This window comes from Carassius auratus, chromosome 1, assembly GCF_003368295.1.
Source record: "Carassius auratus strain Wakin chromosome 1, ASM336829v1, whole genome shotgun sequence".
Taxonomy (NCBI): Eukaryota; Metazoa; Chordata; class Actinopteri; order Cypriniformes; family Cyprinidae; genus Carassius; species Carassius auratus.
Window position 1 is genome coordinate 31,564,919 of NC_039243.1, and position 24,143 is coordinate 31,589,061.

Consider the following 24,143-nt stretch of genomic DNA (forward strand, 5'->3'; position numbering starts at 1 on the left):
GTGTGTGTGTGTGTGTGTGTGTGTGTGTGTGTGAGATAGAGATCCATAAGGAACAGAACAACCCAGTTATATAAACTACTTCAAGCACTGCACAGCAGATATGGTGCATGCCTTCAAAGCAGACACACACGCACACACACGCACACACACACACACACACACACACACACAGGCTGCAGGGGTGCTCACACTGTGCTAACCTAATTATCTGAATCTAGTCTTCACAGAAAACTGTGCACAAGTGTAATCTATTAACATGCTCTTTTCAAACCAGACAAGTCGTTCGGATCATTTTTCTGGTATTCTGTTTTAAAAAGATTTAGAGAGCATCTTTTTCACCCAAATAAGACAAAATCTGCATTCGATCGAAAAAAAAGCAATTTCCTCCATGCTCTCCGCTCTTTGGTGTACACACTCATTTTACAAGACCGGCTCATAGCATAAAGAAAGCATTAAAGGAAGGAAAGAGCGAGAGGAGGAATACGCTTCTAATTTGAATAAATGGATAATGGTGGGAGATTTTGTCTGCGAGATTAAGATTAGCTTTCGGCTAAGATTTGAGATTGAAGATTTAAAAAAAAAAAGAGGAACGTAATGAGAAAAAAACTTTTCTTTTTACTCAAAGACGTGTATGCAAAAAAGGATTTGCACTTAATGCTGAAAAGCATCTAAGAAGTTCTGTATATTAATTTATTGATTTCTTAAGTCTTATGTAAAAGACACATAAAACACATTAAATATGTACGGTTGCATAAGTCCATATTTCATGCCTGTTGTAGTTTCTGGTCTGTTGTACTAAACACTGGAAACGAACAAGCTGGAAAATATTTTGAAGAATAAACTCAAGTGTCTTTCCCCATAGAATTTTATTTTTTATTTTTGTAAAAACATATACATGAAAAATGAAAGTTGTACTAAACACTAAATTGGTATTCTATCAAGAGTCTGATTACCTAATTGTACAAATGTACTGTATGTTGTCAGAAATGTATTATTATGACAATTAATGTGCTGTAGGATAAACTGACGCTATACTGTAAATATTGAAATTAAGTTTAGTTAACTTATATTTTGCGAGCTAACCACATTGTTCTAGACAGTTGATCAATCTGTTAAAATTGTTTAATTATTTTATTATATTGTTAGATTTATTATTTACTTGTATCATTTTTATTAGGTTTTTAATATTTATATTTAGCTTTAATTTATTTGCATTTTAGTTTAAGTAATTTTAGTAGTTAGATTTATTTTATATTTCATTTAGGCACCATTTAATTATTATTATTATTATTATTTAATTTAGCAATATTTTTATTGTATTTATTTCAGCTTTCTTTAAAATAATATAGATTTTTCTTTCTTTTCTTTTTTTTGCAAATGTTTCATCTAATAGTTTTTTTTGTATCGCAAACGTCTAGCTGGACTCTACTCTGTGAGCTTCTTTTACCACTGTAATTTCATCATATTACAGTAAACGGTTTACCAGTGCCCAATTTTGTTTTAGAGGGCTCTAAAATGCCTGAAAGGGATCGCTGTGTATCATCCCAGCCAGTGATTACACCAGTGAAGGGTTTCTTGTGACGCCATCAGCTACAGTATTATCCTCTGGTTTCAGAGAGCTTAGTTACATGGCATTTACGGCTCAGGTGACTGACGCATCTAAGTGCCCATGAGCAAAGATAGCAAATATTGTACACTTCTGAGGGGTTAAGTACCAGAGATGAATGCTAACCGTTAGCAATGCAGCTTTGCATTAAAGAGATCACACAGATGTCGGTGGAGTTTTTGATGTTGCTTATGCACTAATGCACCTCTCTCCATGTAAAACATCAAGGCCAAACAACTAAAGCATATGATCAGATGCCGAAAAAACACAAGTGATGAAATACGCAGAGAGAACGGGGGAAAGCTAGGCTAGAGGGCAATCCCACGGAGAGCTATTTCTCTCAGACGAGATGCATGTGAACTGGCCTTGAGTGGTGGAATAGCGGATAAATTGTTTGCCAGGAACGATAAATTTCCCTCTTTGTGCTGTGAAAGCACTGGAGCAGAATAGAGCAGTTAGCATGGATCTCTGAACACCATCCCCCTTCTTTTCTCTCTTTTGGTTTTCTTTCATTTATTCTCTTCCTCTCCCTTTCATCCTCTCGTTTCCACACTGCTTTCGTCTGTCTCGCTCTCTCTGTCTCGGGTTTTGTTCTGTTCATTCTGTCTCCTCCTCAGTTTTGTTCTTCCTGCTGTTCTCATGTCCTCTCTTATTACGTTTCAAATCTTTGCCACCGGCTCCCTCACTTTCTTCCTCTCTCTATTGTTTTCTCTGTCAGTGTAAATAGTAGAAATTAAAGGAAGAGTTCTTCAAAGAATCAAAATGCTGTCATCATTTACTCAACTTCGCATCTCTCCAAACCTGAATAAAAAGAGGAATTCTGACGACTGTATATTAGTTTCTCACTACAGTTATCAGGGACTGGAGCTTGCACGCTTTAAAAAGGCTGCAAACGCATCAAATATAATATCAGAAATTATTTGTGCATATGCAGACTTCTGTGGCAAGTGGACAGTGAATGCCAAAAAAAACATACATTTTATAGATTATGATCAAAATACAGGTGATCACTGGCTGTCAAGTTAAAGACTAGTTAAAAATATATATATATATATTTTACACCTGAATCTCATTGCATGCTAAATTAAAATGTTGCATGAATGAGTCTCACACATTTTAAAGAACTGCGAAGTTTTGTTTCAAGTAAGCCAGGAAGGCCCTCTCAAAATAAACAGGTGCATGTCATTCCTGCTTTTCTTCTGTGGTAAATAAAATAAAATAAAATAAAATAAAATAAGACACAGAGTACGTCATGCACAGCATGTCTTAAAGAATGTCTTAAAGAAAAGCTGAAATTGTGAACATTTTGATTTTATTATTAGTGTTGTTTTGGAGGATAATGTCATGAATGTTTCTACATTAATGTGTCTTTACATTAAGTTTCGGACAATAAAAGGAAACTTTTTCCAGTAAATTTCCCACGGAGATAAAAGATGTTGGTTGCTCAACAGTCACTGGTCATTGTGTAAATAGAAAGAATAATGCATTATTCTGCAGTTTCTAGATGTGTGTGTGTGTGTGAATGAGCTCATGGTTTTGAGTGATTGTTGCAGCTATAAAAGTATTTATTAGAGTATTTATATGTAAACAGATTTTTTCTGCTACATTTCTAGAGAGATAGAGAGAGGTTGCGCTTGTTTTGATGCTGTCTTTAATCTGCAACATTATTTTTAGCATTGGTTTGAATATTGATTATAGATTAGATTCATTTTTCTTACAGTTTCACAGCGCCCATTCATTCCTGAACGGCTTGAAGGAATCTGCCTCCTGCCTGCACTGACTGACAGACGGCTTGCTGGAGCATTCTACAATTAACACAGCAATGGTTTCAAATGTCACGTTTGAATACTTGTATTGATCAAGAATTATAAATACCATCAAGCTGAAAAATGACGCCGTGTTGAGCGCATGCTTTCTCTGTATCTGTGGCAGTCCTGTGTCAGTCGGTACACATTTTGACCACTTCTGTCTGTTTATTAAGATGAGGCATGGATTCCTCTGCATGAGTCAGACAGAACGAGACCCCCTGTGTGGAGCGCTCTTGTGTTTTGCACAGACATGCTTCGTTACATCTAGCTCGAGTGCACTTGAAGCCTGTGTCCCTGCTGTTTACCTCTAATGTGATAATGCGTTTTTATGCATCAGGCCATACGTATGAACCACTAGCAGACAGGGTTTATGTGCATTTTTTTTTTTAGAGAGAGAGAAAGAATAATAATAATATCTCATGACAATATCACAATTACGTTACTCTTGATTCATTAATTTTTGCAAAACACAATGCTGAAAACACTAATGTAACTAAATGGCGGTAATATTAGAATTCGTTTTACATTCACATGCTCAAGAATTGCATTTTGCATTTGAATAACTTTTGTATTATTACAATACAAAATAAAACATTAAAACGTAGAGTAATAATTAAATAATAAATTCTGTGAATTATACATTGAAAATCTTTAATGCATTTTTGGAAGTGTTCAAATGATTAAAACCCCTCTGTGATGTTTTGAAGATTAATGCAGACTATGTGAAGAAACTGTGAAATTATTATTATTTTACGTAAACCGTAAATTTTTTATGGTTCTTCTGTAATGCTGAAGATTATTGTGCTCTTTATTTTCACCCAGCACTAATATTTTGGTAAATATTTAGGCTAGGCAAATTTCTGAACATTAATTAGGAAACACTGGCTCAGTAGATAGAAGTTTTTGAACGTTTAAAAAAAAAAAAAAAAAAGATATTTAGCTTTTTCAAGATTGGGAACATTCTAGACATTTCTGTAACATTCTAGAACATTCTAGTTCTTTCTGGAACATTCCAGCTATAACAGCCAAAAATCCTCCAGTGTACACTTCTGAAGTTTAGGACGACTCATTTTTGTTAAACTGTTGTTGTTAGCTCAGTATTATGAATGTTGCATGAGATTTCCGTATTCAGCATGTTAAACTTCATAACAAAACATTACAAATAATTGTTTCACAATGTTATGAATCAGCTTGTGCAAACAAACATCGTGTCTTTATCCAAAAATAAAAAAAGGTTTTATCCATCTGTTTTTTAACTTAATTTATTTGTCTCCTCATGACAGGAGAGATCAGAACATGCAACTGGAGACACAGAGATGAAATGTGCATACTTATTACATCACGAGAGCGGCTTTGGTAAACTCACGTATGTTGTCGGTGCTCTCCTGTATAGTGTCGGTTTTGAGGAGGTTGTCTGCGAGCATGAAGGCACCGGTCTCCACCGTGTCCAGCAGCATGGTTGCACATCGCAGCTGCTCGGCCACAGAGAGCTCCCTCCAGGCCGCCTGGGATCGCACCTGCAGAAGGTTATTCACCGTTTCCACCATGGCCTGCAGAAGAGAGCAAAACAGAGACGTCAGCGCTCTGGAGGCGAGGGACGACTTCTGAACCCATGCACATACATTCTGACATCTGAACTTCACCGTAAGGACATATTTCCCAAAGTGCACACTTCTCCAATAAACCATTTCTCTTCCACTTTCACCCGCATTCACACACTACACGGTTTCTGTGCTGGAATATAACCTTGTCAAACTGAAGAAAGATCCACAGGGAGTGTGAGACATTGTGGAAATGAAAGAAGCTGTCATCACACACACACACATGCAAACACGAGGCGAGGTAATTAATGGCTCCATACGAGCACTGTATAAAAAAAATGAAATGTCTCGGCTGTGTGGCGGAGACTAATATAAGGGACTTTAAAAAAGTCATTATTAAGATATTAAGCCTTTTAAATTTTGGCAGTGAATATTATCACAGGGATATTAAAACCTCAACCTTGATATACAAATGAAGGTTTAAGACTTTAAGGTGGTAGTATATTAAAAGGCTTACTGAGTACATCACGACACATTACAATCTTGCTTTTCATTTGAAAAAGTGCATATGCAACATAAACATACGGACTGCAATTATAAACACAAAGCAGGCCAAATATATTTGTCACTTTCACAAAAACGCTGCAAACAATGATTCCAGGTCAAATTCCTTTTATTTAAATTAAATCAAGTTCATAACCTTGCATTGTTATTCATTCCCATAATATCTGTGGCGAGGAGATATGTGATGTAATTAACATCTCTCGCTGTAGTGCACTCATCCGTAGGGATGGACAGAGGGATGTTTTGTCATTTGTCTTTAAATTGCTGAAGGCTAATCTGGCCATTGGGTTGAATCATTCTGCCCCAGTTACAGTAGAGCAGTGTGTGTGTGTATGTGTGTGTGTGTGAGAGAGACAGAGTGTGTTAGAGGCGGGATGAGTATATTCATTTTGACACCACTTAAGTAATGACCCTTTTATGAGAGAGAGAGTAAAAGGAGAGACAGAGATGAGAGACGACTGGGATAAAAGGTAAAAAGGAAGAGTTATATTTACTTCCTCACAAAACTGCTTCTGAAATCTACTGACAAACTGTGTCAAGAGGTCAGGGGGAAGTGTGTGTGTGTGTGTGTGTGTGTGTGTGTGTGCACATGGGGGCTCGTACTGTGGAGACAGATAAGAGATTTTTTTTAAACTCTTCTTATATTCTGTTTCCTCGCACACACAGCAGCAATACTCTCCACAGACTTGGTAAATGGAGCAGAACTGAAGTGCTTTGAAGCTGAGGAGGTAATCCAGCATGAAGAAACACACACACACACACACACACACTGCATTACATATTAGATGACCACTGAGAATCCATATTTGCTTGATGTCAGCACCGGGAGGCTTCAGACAGTTGTCACAGAATCCTGTAATTCTCTCTGTCTAAATCAGCACGATCATCTGACATTTGGATAGACTCATTTCATTTCCACAGAGTATTTGAAAAAGCACTCTGTCATTTTTTGGTTCAAGTTGCTCTGCAGTCACCTCGGAGTAATGTTACCTAATGGTGTGTGTGCAGGATCATGAGAAATGAATAGTTTTTGGTTATCAATGCAATGATAATATATGTGATCCTGGACCACAAAGCAGTCATAAGGGTCCATTTTTAGAAATTTTGATTTATACATCAAGCTGATTAAATAAGCTTTTCATTGATATTATAGGAAAATATCTGGCTGAGATACAACTATTTGAAAATCTGGTGGGTGCAAAAAAATCTAAATATTGAGAAAATCACCTTTAAAGTTGTTCAAATGAAGTTTTTAGCAATGCATCTTACTAATCAAAAAAGTTTTGATATATTTACAGTAGGAGATTTAAAAAATATCATCATGGAACATGATCTTTACTTAATATCCTAATGATTTTTGACTCATACAATGTATTTTTGGCTATTGGTACAAATATACCCCAGAGACTTCATACTGATTTTGTGCTTGTCAGAACTGTCTCTGATTGGTGCATAAAATAAAATAAGTGATAAAGTACAGAAAACAAAAAACATTATAACTAAAAACAACATTTAGACCTCAATTATTTCATGGAATATAAATAAATATACAGTAAATCCATCAAGCATTGGCAGGGTTGACTGAGCGGTTTACATCACTTTGAGATACGTCATTTTCAACCTCTTAATCAGTTCTCATGCTTTTCCTTTTGTTCAGTCTGCTGAGCTTTTCTTGGGCTTATCTACATTATCATGTGCTTTTTGTTTTCACTGTCTGTGTGTGTGTGTGTGTGTTTATCAGTCGACTGATGTGACACTGCTGACCGGTGCGGACATCACTACTGCTTTCTCATGAGAAACAAATTGCTCTGCTTTTATAAATGCAAAAAAAGCAGCCCACAGGCACAAGTGCAGACGCACAGACACACACACACAGCCAATATGATTCATATGCTATGACACATACGGCTGCACACAAGTATAAAGCAGTCATATGTTGAAAACTTCAATCTTTGTAGATGCTAAAGTGATATGGAACATGAATTAGAAAGGAATATATGTGTGTCTACACACACACACACACACACACACACACATGACATTCAAAGCCAGGACAGAATGAAATACCTGTATGAAGAAACGGCACGATCGCTCTCTCTTCTGAAGCTGAAAGACACAATATTAAAACATTAGAATAACAATAACTACACACGAAAAATCACAGCGCACATGTTATCTTTCAGAGCCCAATAAGAAACAAAGCCTAATTAGCTGAAACCATCTACAATCATTTAGTAACACATAATTAAGGAATCATGATTCTTTTATATGTATCAGAGAAACAAAAATGAATCTTTTACTGATTGCCACAAAACATTCCTACATGTCTGCCAGGGCAAAAATACTGTAAATATACAAACAAACACCAGTGGGACGTATAAAGTCTGAATGAAGCAGAGGTTTCGACTGTGTCTGATTGCAGATGAGCTGATGTTTGTGTAATTGATCACTGTAGCTGGATGCTGGTAATAGGAAACTGGCTGTTTAGAGTTAGTAAAGTGATATTCAGGCTCTGCACTGTTCAGCTAGCTCCTGAGAGAATGAATGAGATTCACTGCTCTAGATTTAGACACATTGAATGTGATGTGTGTAATGAAAAAGAAATAAAAAATTGATACTTTCTCCTATTGCAGCTTTATGCGCAGAGCTGTTTGTTGGGGTCAAGCTCTTATGACATTCTCATCTGGTTTTTGCTTCGGCACCCAGGTTTCGCCTGGACTAAAATAATTTGATTTAAATTAAATTTCAAACGCAAAAGGTAGAAATTTATTAATGTGATCATAAACTGCAAAGGTCCAACCAGATGCAAAAGAACAACAGGAAAATTCACAATTTTGGTTTTGAAAAAAACTATTTTAAGTAATTAATGCTCTCAGCATATATGATATACAGTAGTTTGGGTTTTGTTTAGAATGAATGGATGTTATTGGATTATTATCTTTAACATGCTATCACCAGTTTAATTTAACTTTAACCTAGTAATAGTTAAACTTGTGCCAAATATTGCTGTCAGTACTTGGTGTGAACTATTAAACTACTAAATTATTATAAATTATTGTATATGTATGATAATATTTATGATAATGCAACAGGGAAATTGCAATTTGTTGGTTCTCTTAATATAAATTATTTAATTGGATAAATAAGCACTGGCATCAAACAGGCATTTTAAAAATATTTGTGTACATGTGATAATCATTCATAAAACTTACAATATTTAAATGTATGTAGTCTCTGACAGAGTATAACTCTATATTTTCAGCTGAGCAAATTAATGAATATTTCTATTCCGATGACACAATTGCAACTAGCAGTGGAAACCAGGACCAAGATCAAGCTTACTAAAGACCAGATCTGATGTAATATTAAATTTAGCATTTTTATTCAATTTCTTTTAACTGTTTAGTATACGTCTTAAAAACTTCCTTTTAACTTGTCTTTATTTTGGCTTTGTTTAAAGCATTCTGAAAGTACATTATGACATCAATATCATCAAACTGAATTATGACATGAATGTATCGTCCAACGGAATCATGACATAAATGTATCGTTACAATCCTAGTTAGCTGCATCGTAATTTTCACTAAGTATTGTTTCTTATATTCACAGACATGTGAATTTTTTTTTGGTCATGAACTATCAGTTCTTTGATATGCATAATAAATATATTTGTCTGCATAAGATGTCTGACTGGACGTTATTTATGTTTCTCACAAATTCATCCGTGCATATGTGTATTGCTGTGCGGTCAGCGTGCTCGTTTCACCCCTTTGAAGTTTTTTTGTGTGTGTGTGTGTGTGTGTGTGTGTGTTGTTCTTTTATGTCGGGGGCTTCTTTTGTTAATTGCAAAAACTCACCAGGGCTTTATGAGCTGTTTTAATATGTGTGTCCATATTTAGAAGAGTGTGTGTGGGTGTGTGAGTGTACGGATTTCTGTCTATCGAGCAGTAGCTGTTTTTAACCGGATGTTTTCCCATTTGGGCCTTAAAGTCTTTGATCTGTAGGCTGCTACAGGTTTACAGCCTAAAACACTGTACTCTGCACATAACTGGAGCACGACTTTCTCTCCCACTCATTTTCGCACAAAAATACACATTGCTTTATCAAACCTAACAAAAAAGGCAATGTTATTAACGTGTAATAAACATGTAATAATAGTGTAATTTCTTCTGCACAGAGTACAGCACGGATACCTTGTTTAAGCTCCGTGCCGCTGTGTCTTTTCCCCCCGGGGTGAGATTTCGCAGCTGTACATCCAGTAGCTCCACCAGTTGTGCCATGGCTTTGACTGTAGATGGGACATCTCCGGGTCTCAACTCTCCCTTCGTCTGTTCAGCCAACTCTCGTGCTACTATAGCAGCCGTTTCTCCCGATCTCATCTACAGACAGAGAGAGAGAGAGAGAGAGAGAGAGAGAGAGAGATGTACGTGGGCATATTGCTCATCACACTTTACACACACGTGCACACACACACACACACACACACGCCAAATTATTACAAGATGCTCTTTGTAATTTTGCCGCAAAGTGAAATACATTGCAGCTGATCTTGACAGTTGAATTTAGACTCATTTTGTTGTACACTAAAGCAGTTTTGCTGCAGGCTGCTCTTTGTGATAAGCTTTTGAGCCTTCCGTTAAAAACCTTCAGGCCAAATTATGCTTTATTAATATATTTGCTATAGGCATATCGCTCTCCGCTGAATTTGCCATTAAGCCATTAGCTTATTTCCCATGGTGCCATATTTTTACTCACTCTCTGAGTGATGTGATTGGTCCATGGTGAGGTGCAGTTGCTCAGATCTGGTCCCTTCGGATCCCAGTAGCCAAGCAAACAATTAAACGTGGCTACACCTGAAAATAATAATAAAGAAAAACATGAGAACAGCACACACACATATTCGCTCAGACATATGCACATCCACACTGAGAGAAACATAGCCTTTCAATTGGTGTCAAAGCAAACACACACACAAGCAGGGTGAGAGATTTACAAGCGGTACATAATGTGTCAATCAACAGCTGGCAGCTGCCCACATAATGAGATGGCACTGACAGAACACCTGAACAAGCTAACCGCAATGACAGGAAAGACGGTTTTTTAAAGAGGTAAATACATTCCCCTCATAACTTTTACACGTTCATATCCATATGCAGTGGCTTGAACAAGAATTTGACATTCTTTAATCACACTTAAATTAAAATTCTGTCATTATTTACTCCCCCTCTTGTTGTTCCAAACCTATATGCTGCTTTGTATCCATGGAACTCAAAAGGATATTTCAACAGATAGTTAATGCTCCTCTATTTTGTTTGTTTTGTTTTTTTATAAAATGAAACTGGATGGTGACCAACTGGATGCAAAAATTACAAAAAAGACAATGAAGTGATCCTTTTGGCTTCAAAATCTCCTGAAGCATTTAAGAACAACTAAAAATGTCATATTTCATTAGTTATTATTATTATTAAGCGATAATCTGCTCATCCAGGGCAGCTCTTATGTATATTCATTTACTTGCCTTTTATTATTTATGGATATTGGTTGCAACTGACCTCTTTAAACACTTAGACATTTCTCAGAATATCTTCTTTTATATTCCATAGAAGAAAGAAAACAACATGGAACAACATGGGGGTGCAAATTATTTTTGGGTGGACTATATTTTTAAGTAAATGTGAAATGTTTTGCAAACGTTTTTAAAATCTCTAGCTTTCTAACAAATTACACTTTGGTTTGGAATTTTGTTATATACTGTGGAGACATTCTCACATTTTTAGGGAACACTTTATTTCGGTTGAATAATAGATTACTATGTAATTATTTGTACTGTGAGAATTCCTATTGTTAAACATAATTATAAAGAATACTAATGATAAACACTGGGATGATAAATTAATTACGGGTTTGAATTATGAATTAATTCTTTCAATCATTTTATCAGGAGCTTTGTTGAACTGTTGAAGTGTATCAGATGTTTCCTAGGAGCGCAACACACACACACACACAAACACACACACACACACACACACACACACACACACACACACACAGCTAAACCTAAGAGTTGATGTATTCAATACACATTAAACAAAATAAACCTCCGTGCACACACACTGCCCTTAATAATAGATGAATCTCTCTCTTACTAACCTATGGTGCCAGGTGGGCATGGTTGCTTAGCAAGCTGTCCCTGGTGTGTCCGTGGCCAGGAGATTTCAGCAGTGAGACGTGGGGTGCAATAGTCAACAGCGACTGGAGTCTGGAGGGATGGAGGCGACCGTGTCAGGGCTTCTGGGAGGATGTTGTTATGGCGGCGAGGCGGAGCCATGGTTGTTGTTGTCGTAGTAGTGAGGGAGGGGCGGAGCGTGCCCGTATATGGGCGTGGAGGGGTTGTGGAGCTGCGTACTGGAGGAAGTGCATCAGGAAGCAAGACTGAAGAAGGAGGATCTGCAAGAAAGAGAGAGAGATTTAACACTTACAATAGAAAATAACGTGAGGTGTCGCAATGCAATGTCAATTTAGATATCATAGCAAAAACTGATATTCGATTAAAACACTCCTTTATTAAAATATAGATAGATAGATAGATAGATAGATAGATAGATAGATAGATAGATAGACAGATAGATTATATATACATTTTATTATTAATTAAAAAGCCATGTATCTGTCAATTATATAGCAATTAAAAATACTTCACTTATTTACATTTCACCTTCTCTTTTAACATTTTATTTTAATTTCAACAGCCGCTGTTTAAGCACGGACATTTGCACAAAAAGTACTGCTAGAAGAGAGACATCTTCAATCTCAGTCTCTCTCTCTCTCTGTCTCGGCATCTCTGCTGTTTCAGGGATGACTGGATGAGTCAGGTTTCTGGAGAGTGTTTGTGTGTGTAAATGTGTGTGTGTCTTTGTGCCCTGTGCAGCAGTTGGGAGTGTATGTTTTGACAGGCCCGATCCCTGAGTGCAAGGACTTCAGAGAGGCAAAGATAGATGATGTTTAAAAGTCATAACTCCCCAGTGGCATGCTCTGTTCCTGTCTGTCTGTCTCTCTCAAACACACAAGCACACACCTGAGGGCCTGAATCAGGCATATAGCAGTCAAATGCATATATGTACTATAGCTTTGTTTACTGATATAAAGTGAGAAACAATCTGTGATGGAAGCTCAGGACTTTACATAACATCCCTTAAACCTGGGCTAGACTAAACTAAATGTGTGGATAGACACGTACTGGTGCACACACACAGAGCCAAAGAGCAAAACTAAAGCAATAGCTTCTCTCTCTCTCTCTCTCTGTTTCTTTCTGTCTCTTATTCCCTGTGTCTCTGTCTTGCCGTGTTTATTTGGAGATGTTCTTGTTGCTGCAGCAACTGCTGGAAAAACGGACAGAGCTCTGAAGAGGATATAAGACAAAAACAAGAGGAGAGAGATGCTACTTCTTTTCCATTTTCATGTTTGTCTGTGAATTGGCCATGGCGATGTACTTTAATAAAAAAGTATATATGAAAAGAATGCTGGAAAAAGATCCCACAAGGCTCTATTCTAGGACCGATGAAAATGTATTTTAACTGTAACTGAAACATATAGTTTGATATGTTTTCTGCCTATTTTACAGCCCTGTTCCACATGTAACCCATGCAGTTACCTTATACTTAACTGTACCTTCTTGGGTAAGAACACTACCCACCTAAACTAAAACTCAGTACTATTAGTACTCAGTACTGTTTGGACAAAATATATATATATATATATATATTTTTTTTTTTTTTTTTTTTTCTATTCAGTGTCACATGATCCTCCAGAAATCATTCTAATATGCTGATTTGCTCCTCAAGAAACATCTTTGGTTTGGTTATTATCAATGTTGAAAACAGTTGTTCTTGTCAGGCTCACGGGGAACATCTTCGCAGTAATGCCTAAAATTGCAGACACGCCACTGACCCTGCTCTAATGGCTTTAGCCAATGATGTACTTGCAGGTGCATAAATTATACCTGGAAATGTGCACTAACAAAACTGTGCAATCATAAGGCAGCATGAGTCCTCGTTAGCAGTTCCGAATGAAAGACAGTTCCTCTTTCTTAGACTATATCCCGCCAGACAGCTCTGGCTTTTTATAGAGATGCACTGATCCAAATATCCCCTCGCATCTCCTCTCATCACTTTTCCTGCCCTCTTTTTCTCTTCTCCCTCTCTCTCCCGAACATCCCTCTGTGCAGCAAATCTGACTGTGATTTTAAAGGGCTGCTGAGTTAAATGAAAGCACTTCCTGTTTCTATTTCTGTAACTGTCTGTGTGAGGAGCTACTGAGGCAAGACTCGGAAAGCAGCAGAGCATTCTACACTGACTAATCGCTCAGACACACACACACACACACACACACACACACACACGCTCACACACACACACTCACAGACAGGCATGGCACCCTCCCTTCCTTTTTCAAACAGAAGCCATTAAATGACAAACCAGCCCTTTCATCCACCTTCCAAATCTCTCCATCACTCGCCGATGACCGCCTGTCTGCCATGCCCTCAATGTCTCGAGATTGTCATCTCCATGATACAGCCCACTCAGACACAATAGGGGAGATAGAGGGCAATGTGTGTGTTTTCCAACGGAAAGGGTGCTTTGATTGGCGGCTGATCAAAGGAAGCCTTCCATTCTCCGCCTTGATGGAAAGATGGCTGACTCACTCCTTGAGGGTAAAGGTCACTTATACTCTATTGCTCCAAACATTTTTAAAGGCAGCATGACTTCACAGTGGGCTTCCAGCATGGTCTGTTTAGCACATCTCTTCCTGTAGACTAACATGAAAGAGAAGGCGATATATAATCAGATGTCTGTTTCCGATTGCTGGCTTGTTGGAAAACCGCTGTATGAAATTGGGTCATTTGATGTTTGGTCATTCTTTCAGGTGCGACCGGAATGAGTCTTTCGGGGATATTCAATGCACGGTGTCCTGTTAAATATGCCTCAGCCCACACAGAGACAGGAAACAATGTCACCTTGCTGATCAGGACCAATCAGAAGACAGCGTCATGGCAACTGCGCAGGGAATCAGTGATTGGTGCAAGTTTGAGCTGCTGTTTATGATGTAATTTAAAACGTGGTAAAACAAAGTTTAACATGGGTAGAAACTTAGAAAATAGATTTATACATAATATGAAAGCTGAATAAATAAGCTTTTCATTGCTGTATGGTTTGTTGTGATGGGCCAATATTTGGCTGAGATACAACTATCTGAAAATCTGGAATCTGAGGGTGCAAAACAAAAAATCTAAATACTGAGAAAATCACTTTTAAAGTTGTCCAAATGAAGTTCTTTGCAATGCATCTTACTAATCAAAAATTAAGTTTTAATATACTTACAGTAGGAAATTTGCTAAATATCTTCATGTAACATGATCTTTACTTAATATCCTAAAGATATTTTGCATAAAAGAAAAATCTATATTTTTGACTCATACAATGTATTTTAGCTATTGATATAAATATACCCCAGGGACTTAAAGGGATACTCCACTCCTCAAATACAGTACACTTTATTTAATCCCATATTTAAATTGTAATAATAATTCGTAATATTACTGTTTTTATGGTATTTTGATTGAATAAATGCAGACTAAGTGAGCATGAGAGGCTTCTTTTAAAAAACACCTAAAAATCTTACCGCCCCCCAAAAACTTTTGAACAGTAGTGCATCTGTCACAAACTGTCTGTTTCAGATGATATAATATTGGATTATGTTGTTCAAAAATAGAATTAAATATCTGGGCACGAAATTATTTGCATGCATTCTGGTTGTTTAATGTGTCTAAACTGTCACCAATTTGTAAAAAGTAATTGTAAGAACGGCTCAGTGACATTCGTTTTCAGAAAAGGTCTAGAATCATTTGTATGCAAATGCCACTTGGTTTGATATTTTGTAAATAATGCAGTGACATTCACACATTTTTAAGTGTGACTACAGCATCCAAACACTCTCTGGGTCCACTGTTTAACAAAGAGTTATAGGTCCTAAAAAGAATGAGTTCAGAAACTAAAGAGAATTTATAATAATGAAGATGCAAAATATACATATAAAACACAAAGAGTGAGGAAACGTGAAAGCCCAGCCTCCTCTCCTCTTCCTTCTATTATGGTGAGATGCTCTAGGTCAGCAGTCTGTGTAAATATGTGTGTGTGTGTGTGTGTGTGTGTGTGTGTGTGAGCAAGGTCCAAAATTAACACTTGCCAAAGAGCAAACATGAGTAAAAATGTGTGTTGATACATAAACTGAACAACTCTCTCCCCACCAGTGTTTTTTTTTTAAGTTGCCAGCGCCCACCTGCTTTTTTGATCATTTTCACAAAACTTTAATGAATATCTGAACATGCAATATGTCAAAAGAAAGAACAGAGCTCTGCTTTTAAACAGACAAATAAAAAAAACAATTCTAGCTTCATGCATTCTTTTATTTTATTTTATAAGTTTCCTTAAAGACCATGTCTGGATCAGATTCAGACTGATGATCAAAACACAGATGGTGTCCTAAAACACTTCCTGGATCAACATTTCATTCAGTATTTCGTGCTATTTAATGATTGATGATCGCATTAGTTTACATAAATGTATGCATCTGCTTGCATACGCAATCGCTTGTTTCTGCTTCTTCTTCGCTGTGTTTCGATCCAGACATTCAGTAATCTATCAGAAGATGTGTAATAGCGCCTCCTACTGTATAACACTGGAAACACAGATTTTCTAAGGAACTGGAAATGAATTGGTTCTTTGCGAACAGTTTGTTCACTTCTTTTATGTCACTTTGTGGTCCCTGACATCCTGGTGTAAGATATTACATGCACAAAAATGTTACAATAAAGCTATGTGTGGTTAATAATCGTTTTTTTTTATTTTGTTTTATTTGTAACAGTGTTTACTGTAATTTCATATTCCCCAGTTCGGTTTGTCGCAGTCATAATTCAGCTCATATAAAACATAATTTAGAAACCTTAATATGATTTGTATTTAAATCTCAGCTGAAAAAACATATATAATAAAATGCTATTTATTAAAACAGCTCTCTTTCACTTGTGTGCTGAAAAAATGTCCTTACAGTCAATTCCCAGATATATTTGCACTGTATTTTATTCATAACATTTTAATTATTCAGCTATTAAAGTAACTTACATCAGTCAAATCTTAAAACAATAGAAATATTCGCTTCAATGAGTCAGTGACTCACAATGTCCACATGAAACGCTTCTTGCTTCATTGAGTTATAAGAATTGCTCAGATTGATTCAGGAACAAATTCTTTAGACTTGTTTTGTGACTTATTCACTAAAAAGATCTGACTCAAAATGATGATTTACTGTCATCATTATAAAGAATCTAACCCTCACTGAAGTAAAGGATGTGAGCTATTCAAATCAATGCTATTCAAGTCCAGTGAAGAACATCATTCAATGTTTTTTGTCCTCATTGGAAAATTCACAGTCAGAGGTTTATCTATAATGCTTTAAGCGATGGTTTCAGTCGTTTTGACTCAAGGTCCTCAATTGTCCACAGCAATATTCAAACATCCTGGATATGGATAAAGGATTTGTCATTCACAACTCCTACATAATTAAATATTTTTTAGAACTTGGCATGACTATAAAAATGTATTTTGTTGTAATAATTAATGGCAATGGAGTTATGAGATTTTATTAATTCACGTTTTTTTGTTGTTGTTGTTGTTTTCGAATCTAGAAATAACACTTTCGAATTTAGTTTCAAGGTTTTTCAAGATAATTGGAATTTTAGTTGTCTTATTTTTAATTCTTTTAAGTCATTTTAACTCCTCCTTGGAGGTTTGCTGAGGATCCCTGTTTGAGAACCACTAGCCTAAAGTTTTATTTTCCTTGCATTTCCATCAAAACAAAAATATGAGGAACAAAATAATGACGTGTCTTCACGTTTTTGTGACAGGTGCAGTATCATTTTGAGACAGACAACAGCTTGTGTGTTCTGCTGTGACCGTGAGTGACTCATCAACATTTTACAAGGAAAAACAACTTTGTCCTACTCTCATACTTGGAAGAAAATAATAATTAAATGACATATAGTTAACACTTTACTTACAATTATTCACGAGATCATACAATGCACTTTATGTGAGGCACAATTAATGCATTAAACTACTTTTATAATGCATCATATATAAACTGTAACCTAAATATCGGAAAAATACTTTCAAACATATTTTTACTTAATATGTAAAATACAGCTGCATTTGCATAATACATATTTATGCATAAAGTAAATTTTCGACCCTGTGTGTGTGTTAATGTGAGATTGTTTGTGAACTCTGAAGTGTGTGCACACAAGTGAGAGTGTGAACATCACTCCATTACTGATTGATCTGTGTTAAACTCCCTGCTGGCAGATCCAGGTGCATTCGTATTCCTGCGGATCGGTTTAAATAAAGTTTTCCCTCTGTGCTGAGCTGTAATTGCCAATGGAGAGAGTTTTAACCGCATGTAAGACATTCTCTCATTTAATAAAAGCAGAGAACAGAAATCTTCACTACACTTAAGGAGCACGGAGGCTATTCCACTTAAACTATCTGCGGTGCAAATCCTAACATATTACATTAGCATCAGACTCTAAAGCAAACCTGGAGGAAGAGGATTCTGGGTAGGAGAGTGAGAGAGTTAGTCTGTTGAGAGTGCGTTTTAAAGTAAAGCAGATTAAACTGCTATCACCTCTGCAGTAAGACTTCAAGACGTGCTTAAGAGAGAGATGGTGAGTGTTACATGGGAAACACTTGTGTGCATGCTTTTTTATTTCCTCAGCGTCAACATGCTTAACGGAGCAGAACTCCTTTAATTTCTATCAGCCTTTAAAGCATGTTTTTTTCTGAATATGGCTCATAGTGTGTGTCTGTGATCTTTGGATGTACTTTTGCACATGCAAAAGAAAAAAAAATGGAAAAGATATAAAATAAATGGTGTAAATTATTTGCAAATGCTATCTGTATTGTTTTAGCACTATATTCTCAATGCAAGTCAAGATAATAATAATGCATGTTTACAATCTTATAAAGCTTCCAAGCCACAATCCCCCATCTCTGGTCTGGATATATCGCAGTTATATGTTATATCCAACTCTCTTCTTCATCATGATGAGTTACTTCTATCATGATTAATAGAAAACGTACTCTAAATGTTTTTTTTTCTTCAACCTATTGATATTAAATTTGCATTTTCATTCAGCACGTCTGCCTTTTTTTTTATGCATTGTTCTGAACAGACAAATCGAATGTGAAAATTAAACTGAATTTTCATGCCGAACATCAGGCCTTAATAGCGCATCACCATGCAGAAGTGCTGTTCAAGTGCATTTTGTAGATGGTTATTCAGAATTATTCGCGGCAGCTAAAAAGATGCAGGTTTTGTGAAAGCGAAAGCTTGAATTTGCACCCAAGAGTGCCAATGAGAGACCTATTTAAAAGGAAAAGAAATCTAGAAGCATCAAGAGAAAGTCAAAGATACAACGAGGAAAGGAAAGCACATAACCGGGCAGATCTAATCTCTTTCAGTCTTTTCATCTTCTCTCTTTACTGTTCCTGTAGATCTGAATCCAGCTGACCTGAATGACAGAGCTTTCACAAGCACTTCAACTCTTCCAAGAGAAACACACTTTGTTCAGGGACGTGCAGCACACATATAAGAAACTTAAACTATTTATAGTTGATGAAACAGTGTCAGCTATTAAAACTGCTGCACTCAATAAGATAAAACTCTGACTTACACATGGAAATTATAGTTCTCGTTTTATTTTGTTGTTGTTGTTGTTGTTTTGTGCAGACTTAATACTAACTAGTAACACAATATTTGACTTTTTTCTTTTCTTCTGTAAATCTGTGGTGCTAATTATTTATTTTCAAATAGCATCAATATTTTGTCAAATATGTAGGTCAGGTAAATTTTGAATTATGAACCATTGGTTTAGTACAGATACGTTTTTGCATTAATTTTGCAGATCTTTTGCTTTTGCAAGGATTGGAACATTCTGGAAGTTTCTGTAACATTCTGGAATATTCTGTTTTATTCTAGTGATTTCTGGAACATCCAAGTCATAAAAGAGAGATAGTTTTGACCAACTCACTTTTTTGACGACTGCTAATTGTTTATGTCAAACTGTTGTTGATAGTTCATTTTATGCATGTCATTTTTATGCATGAGTAAAAACAGAGTAGCTTCAATAAATTGTCAAAAAAACTGTTTTGTTTTCATAAGCACTGTTAAAGATACACAGAAAGTCTTGCAGTTTTCATATTCTGCATGTCAAACTTCATAAATAAATATTAAAAATAATAACCAAACAAACATTTTAGAAAAAAATTGTTTCATGGTTCAATTATTAAAAATACTAGCCATCATTACTAACTGATATTAAAAGTGGGGAGTTCAGCAGGTGGAAAGCATTTACATTTATTATAGTATTCTTCATTTCCCTCAAAATATCACAGAAACTGCAAACGCTGCTATGAAAACATAGGAGATGAATATGCATTTTGCATCAAACAGAGCAAGACATTTAAGAATCCATTGAATAAAACAGTAAAATTGGAAAACTCAATATGGCTTCCTGCCATTCATTAAAAAGATGTAATCGTCTTAAAGGCGTTGCTTGCTCATTTTGCTTTGAATGCGCATAAGCTGGGCAATCTTGACTGATTTAAGCACAGTGTTTTTTTTTTTGTTAGTTTTTTTTTTCAAACTGACATACAATATGTTATCAAAATAGCACTTCGTTTTTGACATTTCAGTCTTTTCCCTTTCCAGTGTATTGGAGGTGTACTTAAAAAAAATGGCTGCCCTGGGGCATTGACACAATGACTACATAATGATCCAACACGCTACAAAAGTGACTTATAATAATATAGTTACTACTGTAGTAACAATAACTCTTGTAACTGTTGTATTTGGGGGGGGGGGGTCTATGGGTATGACAGCAACAGTTTATAAGAGCGTCTGTGTTTGTGGCAACAAACCAATTATAAGGGTCAAACTAAATTGAACTACTAAGGTTATTGGTCACACTTTATTCTAAGGTCCAATTCTCACTCTTAACTCCTAACTAGGACTTTTGCATCAATGAACTGCAAATTTGCCGTGTAGTTGTTAAGTTTAGATATGGAGTTGGATTAAGGATCTAAAATATGCTAGGTGTAACACCAAATGTGCTTGCTAGTTAAAAGTGAGGATTGGTCTAATAAAGTGTTACCAAAACAAAAGAAACATTTTAAATAATAGTGTCTTCACTATTATGTTTGTCTTTATGTTTTTGATGTTTCTAATTTGTTGATGTCTTGCATTTTTGAATTGAAACACAAAGAACATTTTGTCAGAAAGTAGAAATCCTGATCTCTTCTTTAAGCACAAAAATAGTTGTTAATTAATTAAGAATTGTGGCGTTAAATTTGGCCCCGAGCCTCTATTTCTAGAACATTCTCTCCTCTGCTGTGCTTGACAAAATGTTGTTGTTTTTCTGTCTTTCTCTTTAATAGCTGCCGTGCTGACAAAATGAATAACTAATTAAACCAAGATAACATTTAATTAAGCGCAGAACTACACAAATAGCAATATTCTCTTTGATATACAGCGTCTGTTCTGCATTAGCTTAGGTGGCTAACGACTCGAGCTTTACAAGATCTTTGATGTGGAATATGTTAATAAAGAAAATGCTCATTAACAAACACCTACATATATTTACACCTTTTATTTTTTTTAAAGTTGTTTACACCTTTAGAGATTTGTTTCGAAATTGAAGTACTAGATTCTGCATGAGTCAGTGCGTGGGTTTCAGAAATTTATATCAATTTAGAGCTGAAATGTGTATTAGCTGTGTTTAGGATTTGCTTGAGCTGTTCTGTAATAAACTGACAGTGCATGTGAGAATCTAATCGCAATTTATTAAGCAAATCTCATACAATATGCTTCATTCAGACCCAGTTAAAAGCAAAGAGATAGACTCTGTCCTGCTCTAATAGTAGATGTTGAAAATAATAACTGTTGGTTTAAACTGTAGATAATGATTCATTCAGCTGACTTTCAGCTGAGCTGGCAAGCGGACTAAAATTGCAATACAATACAGCTCTCAATATGAAGAAGGAATAAAATAAACTGAAAAACAACCTGACTAATGTCCTGCGATACCTATACAATAACATTCCCTGAAAATGTAAGTCTGGGGGAAATCCTGAAGGTCTCTTTTATCACTGGCCTGAACAATTGTACGAGTGAGTGAAAATGACAGAGCTTTCCAACTCTGCCAGTTTAGTTCTTCAAAGCAGATTTGTGACTGACAATCCCAGAGTAGTACAATACTTGTAAAATAAATGTAACTGTCGGGGAGCTATGAATTTCACACCCCTGACGACACACATTTAAAGGGACAGTCACCCATAAAAGACAATTCTGTCTTTATTTGCTCACCCAAACCAAAAATACCAATCCTTCTGCTATATTCCAAGTCTTCCAAGACCAGTCTTTCAACCATTATTCAATGACAGTCTTCCCCAAATGAATCAGTTTGTTTGATGAACAAATCACTCAGTCTGGACTTTGAACTGGATTGCATGATTCTTTAAAAAGAAACTGCATCGTTTTTTAACTGATCCTGTTAACAAACTCAGTTCTGGAGGGGAATATTATAGTACAACGAGTATAAAAACCTACATTTTGATCTGATCCTGTTCCACAAAAACTACTGTAGAACTTACACACACACTATGGATGGACTACTTTCATCATTGCTTTAGTTGATCTTTTTAATTAATTTAGTAAATATGTGGGGTTCACACATAGATTAAATCATCCTGAGATTGCTTGGAGTGCTCAAACAAATGAGCTCAAACACCTAAGATCAAAAATACTTTCAGAAATGTAAAAGTGTTTTTAACTCTTTCCCACCATTGAGTGTTTTCACTGTTATACAGTAGGGGGCGCTGTTACACATCTTCTGATAGAGTACTGAACGTCTAGCTCAAAACACAGTGAAGAAGAAGAAGCAGAAACAAGTGATTGTGTTCAAAATGTAGTTTTTTTTTAACGAAACTTAAGAAAAAATAAAGCTTGAAGCTAGAATAAAATGTTTTGTTGCTGTTGTCGTTTAAAGCAGAGGCTCTGTTCTTTCATTTGACATTCTGCATGTTCAGATTTCATATACAACAAAATATTTGCGAGGCCATGAACATTCTGTAAAAATGATCAAAAAGTTTATTCTAATTAAATGCAACATTGTGTCTCAGTTATCAGTGGTTTCTAACTTATGTGTGGCACAAATGAGTTGAAATCAAAGGGAACTCACCAAAGCCCATTCTGTTGTCATTGTTCCTGAAGTCTAGAGAATATATGACAACATGGTAGTTGTTCCACACGTACAGCAAATTGTCTCGAGGGTTGTAGTCCACAGCTGCGATGTACTGGTATGAATTTGGGAAAGAAATGCTGAGGTGTGTTTCCCGGCTCTTCTCGGTGTTGTACATGTAGTCAATTTTATTCCCCAACGCTTCATTATCATCATCTTCATAAACGCTCTTCACTACATACAGAATTCCGCAGATCATAAAGGCATTGGAGGCGGTTCGCTTATCATATGACGTATCCCATGATCCCTCCACTCGGAGCGTGTAAGGGTTCAGCTGACTGACAACAATTCGTCCGTTGTTCTGTTCAGTGGCGTAAATGACCCACAGTCCGTTTTCATCCACTGCCAGATCGATGTCAGTTTTCCCACCCCAGCGATACGGCGAGGTGTCGTGGTAATTAGCATTAGCGATAATCGCCTCGCCGCTCTTGATACGAGTTCTCAGGTCGAATTTAACAATGTTGCGTGTACGTTCCTTGTTGAAGAACAGCGCACCGTCGTACACCACAAAGCCTGTGCCGTCCACACGATGGGGCAGTCTGTATGTCGTGGTAGGACGACCCGCAATAAAGTCCTCCTTCGATGTATACTCGGTCAGCGTATCTGTGCGGTAAGGTGTCCAGGGCATATAGTAGATCTTGTTGGATGACTGTAGCGGGTCTTTACACCATGAACCAGATTGGTGGTCCGACTCAAAGAGGTGCTCAGTCTGATACACACCTCTCAATACACCTGGACAGAGAAAGACTGAAAGAGCAAAAGAGCGAGCGGGTGAGTCAGCCATACTTGAATGCATTTTTTTAATCACATAAACAAATAACATGGATTTCACACATGCAATGGTCTACTGTACTCTCGTTTATGATGAGCGTGTTTTTCATTTGTGAATTAAAATTGATTTTGAGGACACAAAGTTAAACAATGTCCTGCACTGTTAAAAATATTACGTAAAATATACGGTAAAAAAACGGCAGCTGTGGTTGCTAGAATCATACTGTAAAAAATACGGTAAAACCGTTTTTTTGTTTAACGGTTTTATACCGTAAAAAACACAGTTACACTGTTGTAGCTTTAACGGTTTTACTTTATATTTAAATTTTAATACCATAATTCAACTGATATAATATTAATATACGAACTTATTGAAGCACTGAAATCTGTTTTGTACCTTTGTATTACACTGGCAACCACCAAAAGCAGGTGGTGATAAGAGAGTC

General features: G+C 36.3%; 1 protein-coding gene across 4 annotated transcripts in view; it reads right to left on the reverse strand.

Annotated features, from left to right (window-relative positions):
• The window catches only part of LOC113107602 (adhesion G protein-coupled receptor L3-like), a 109,320-nt gene that overhangs the window by 25,366 nt on the left and 59,811 nt on the right, over positions 1-24,143 (reverse strand). For all 4 annotated transcript variants that reach the window (XM_026270257.1, XM_026270248.1, XM_026270237.1 and 1 more), the window contains exons 6-11: positions 22,867-23,673; positions 11,670-11,966; positions 10,275-10,372; positions 9,713-9,898; positions 7,587-7,625; positions 4,781-4,964 (exon numbers count right to left, since the gene is read on the reverse strand). In XM_026270257.1, coding sequence (XP_026126042.1) covers positions 4,781-4,964; positions 7,587-7,625; positions 9,713-9,898; positions 10,275-10,372; positions 11,670-11,966; positions 22,867-23,673 — 1,611 coding nt within the window. The remainder of the gene's footprint in view (positions 1-4,780; positions 4,965-7,586; positions 7,626-9,712; positions 9,899-10,274; positions 10,373-11,669; positions 11,967-22,866; positions 23,674-24,143) is intronic.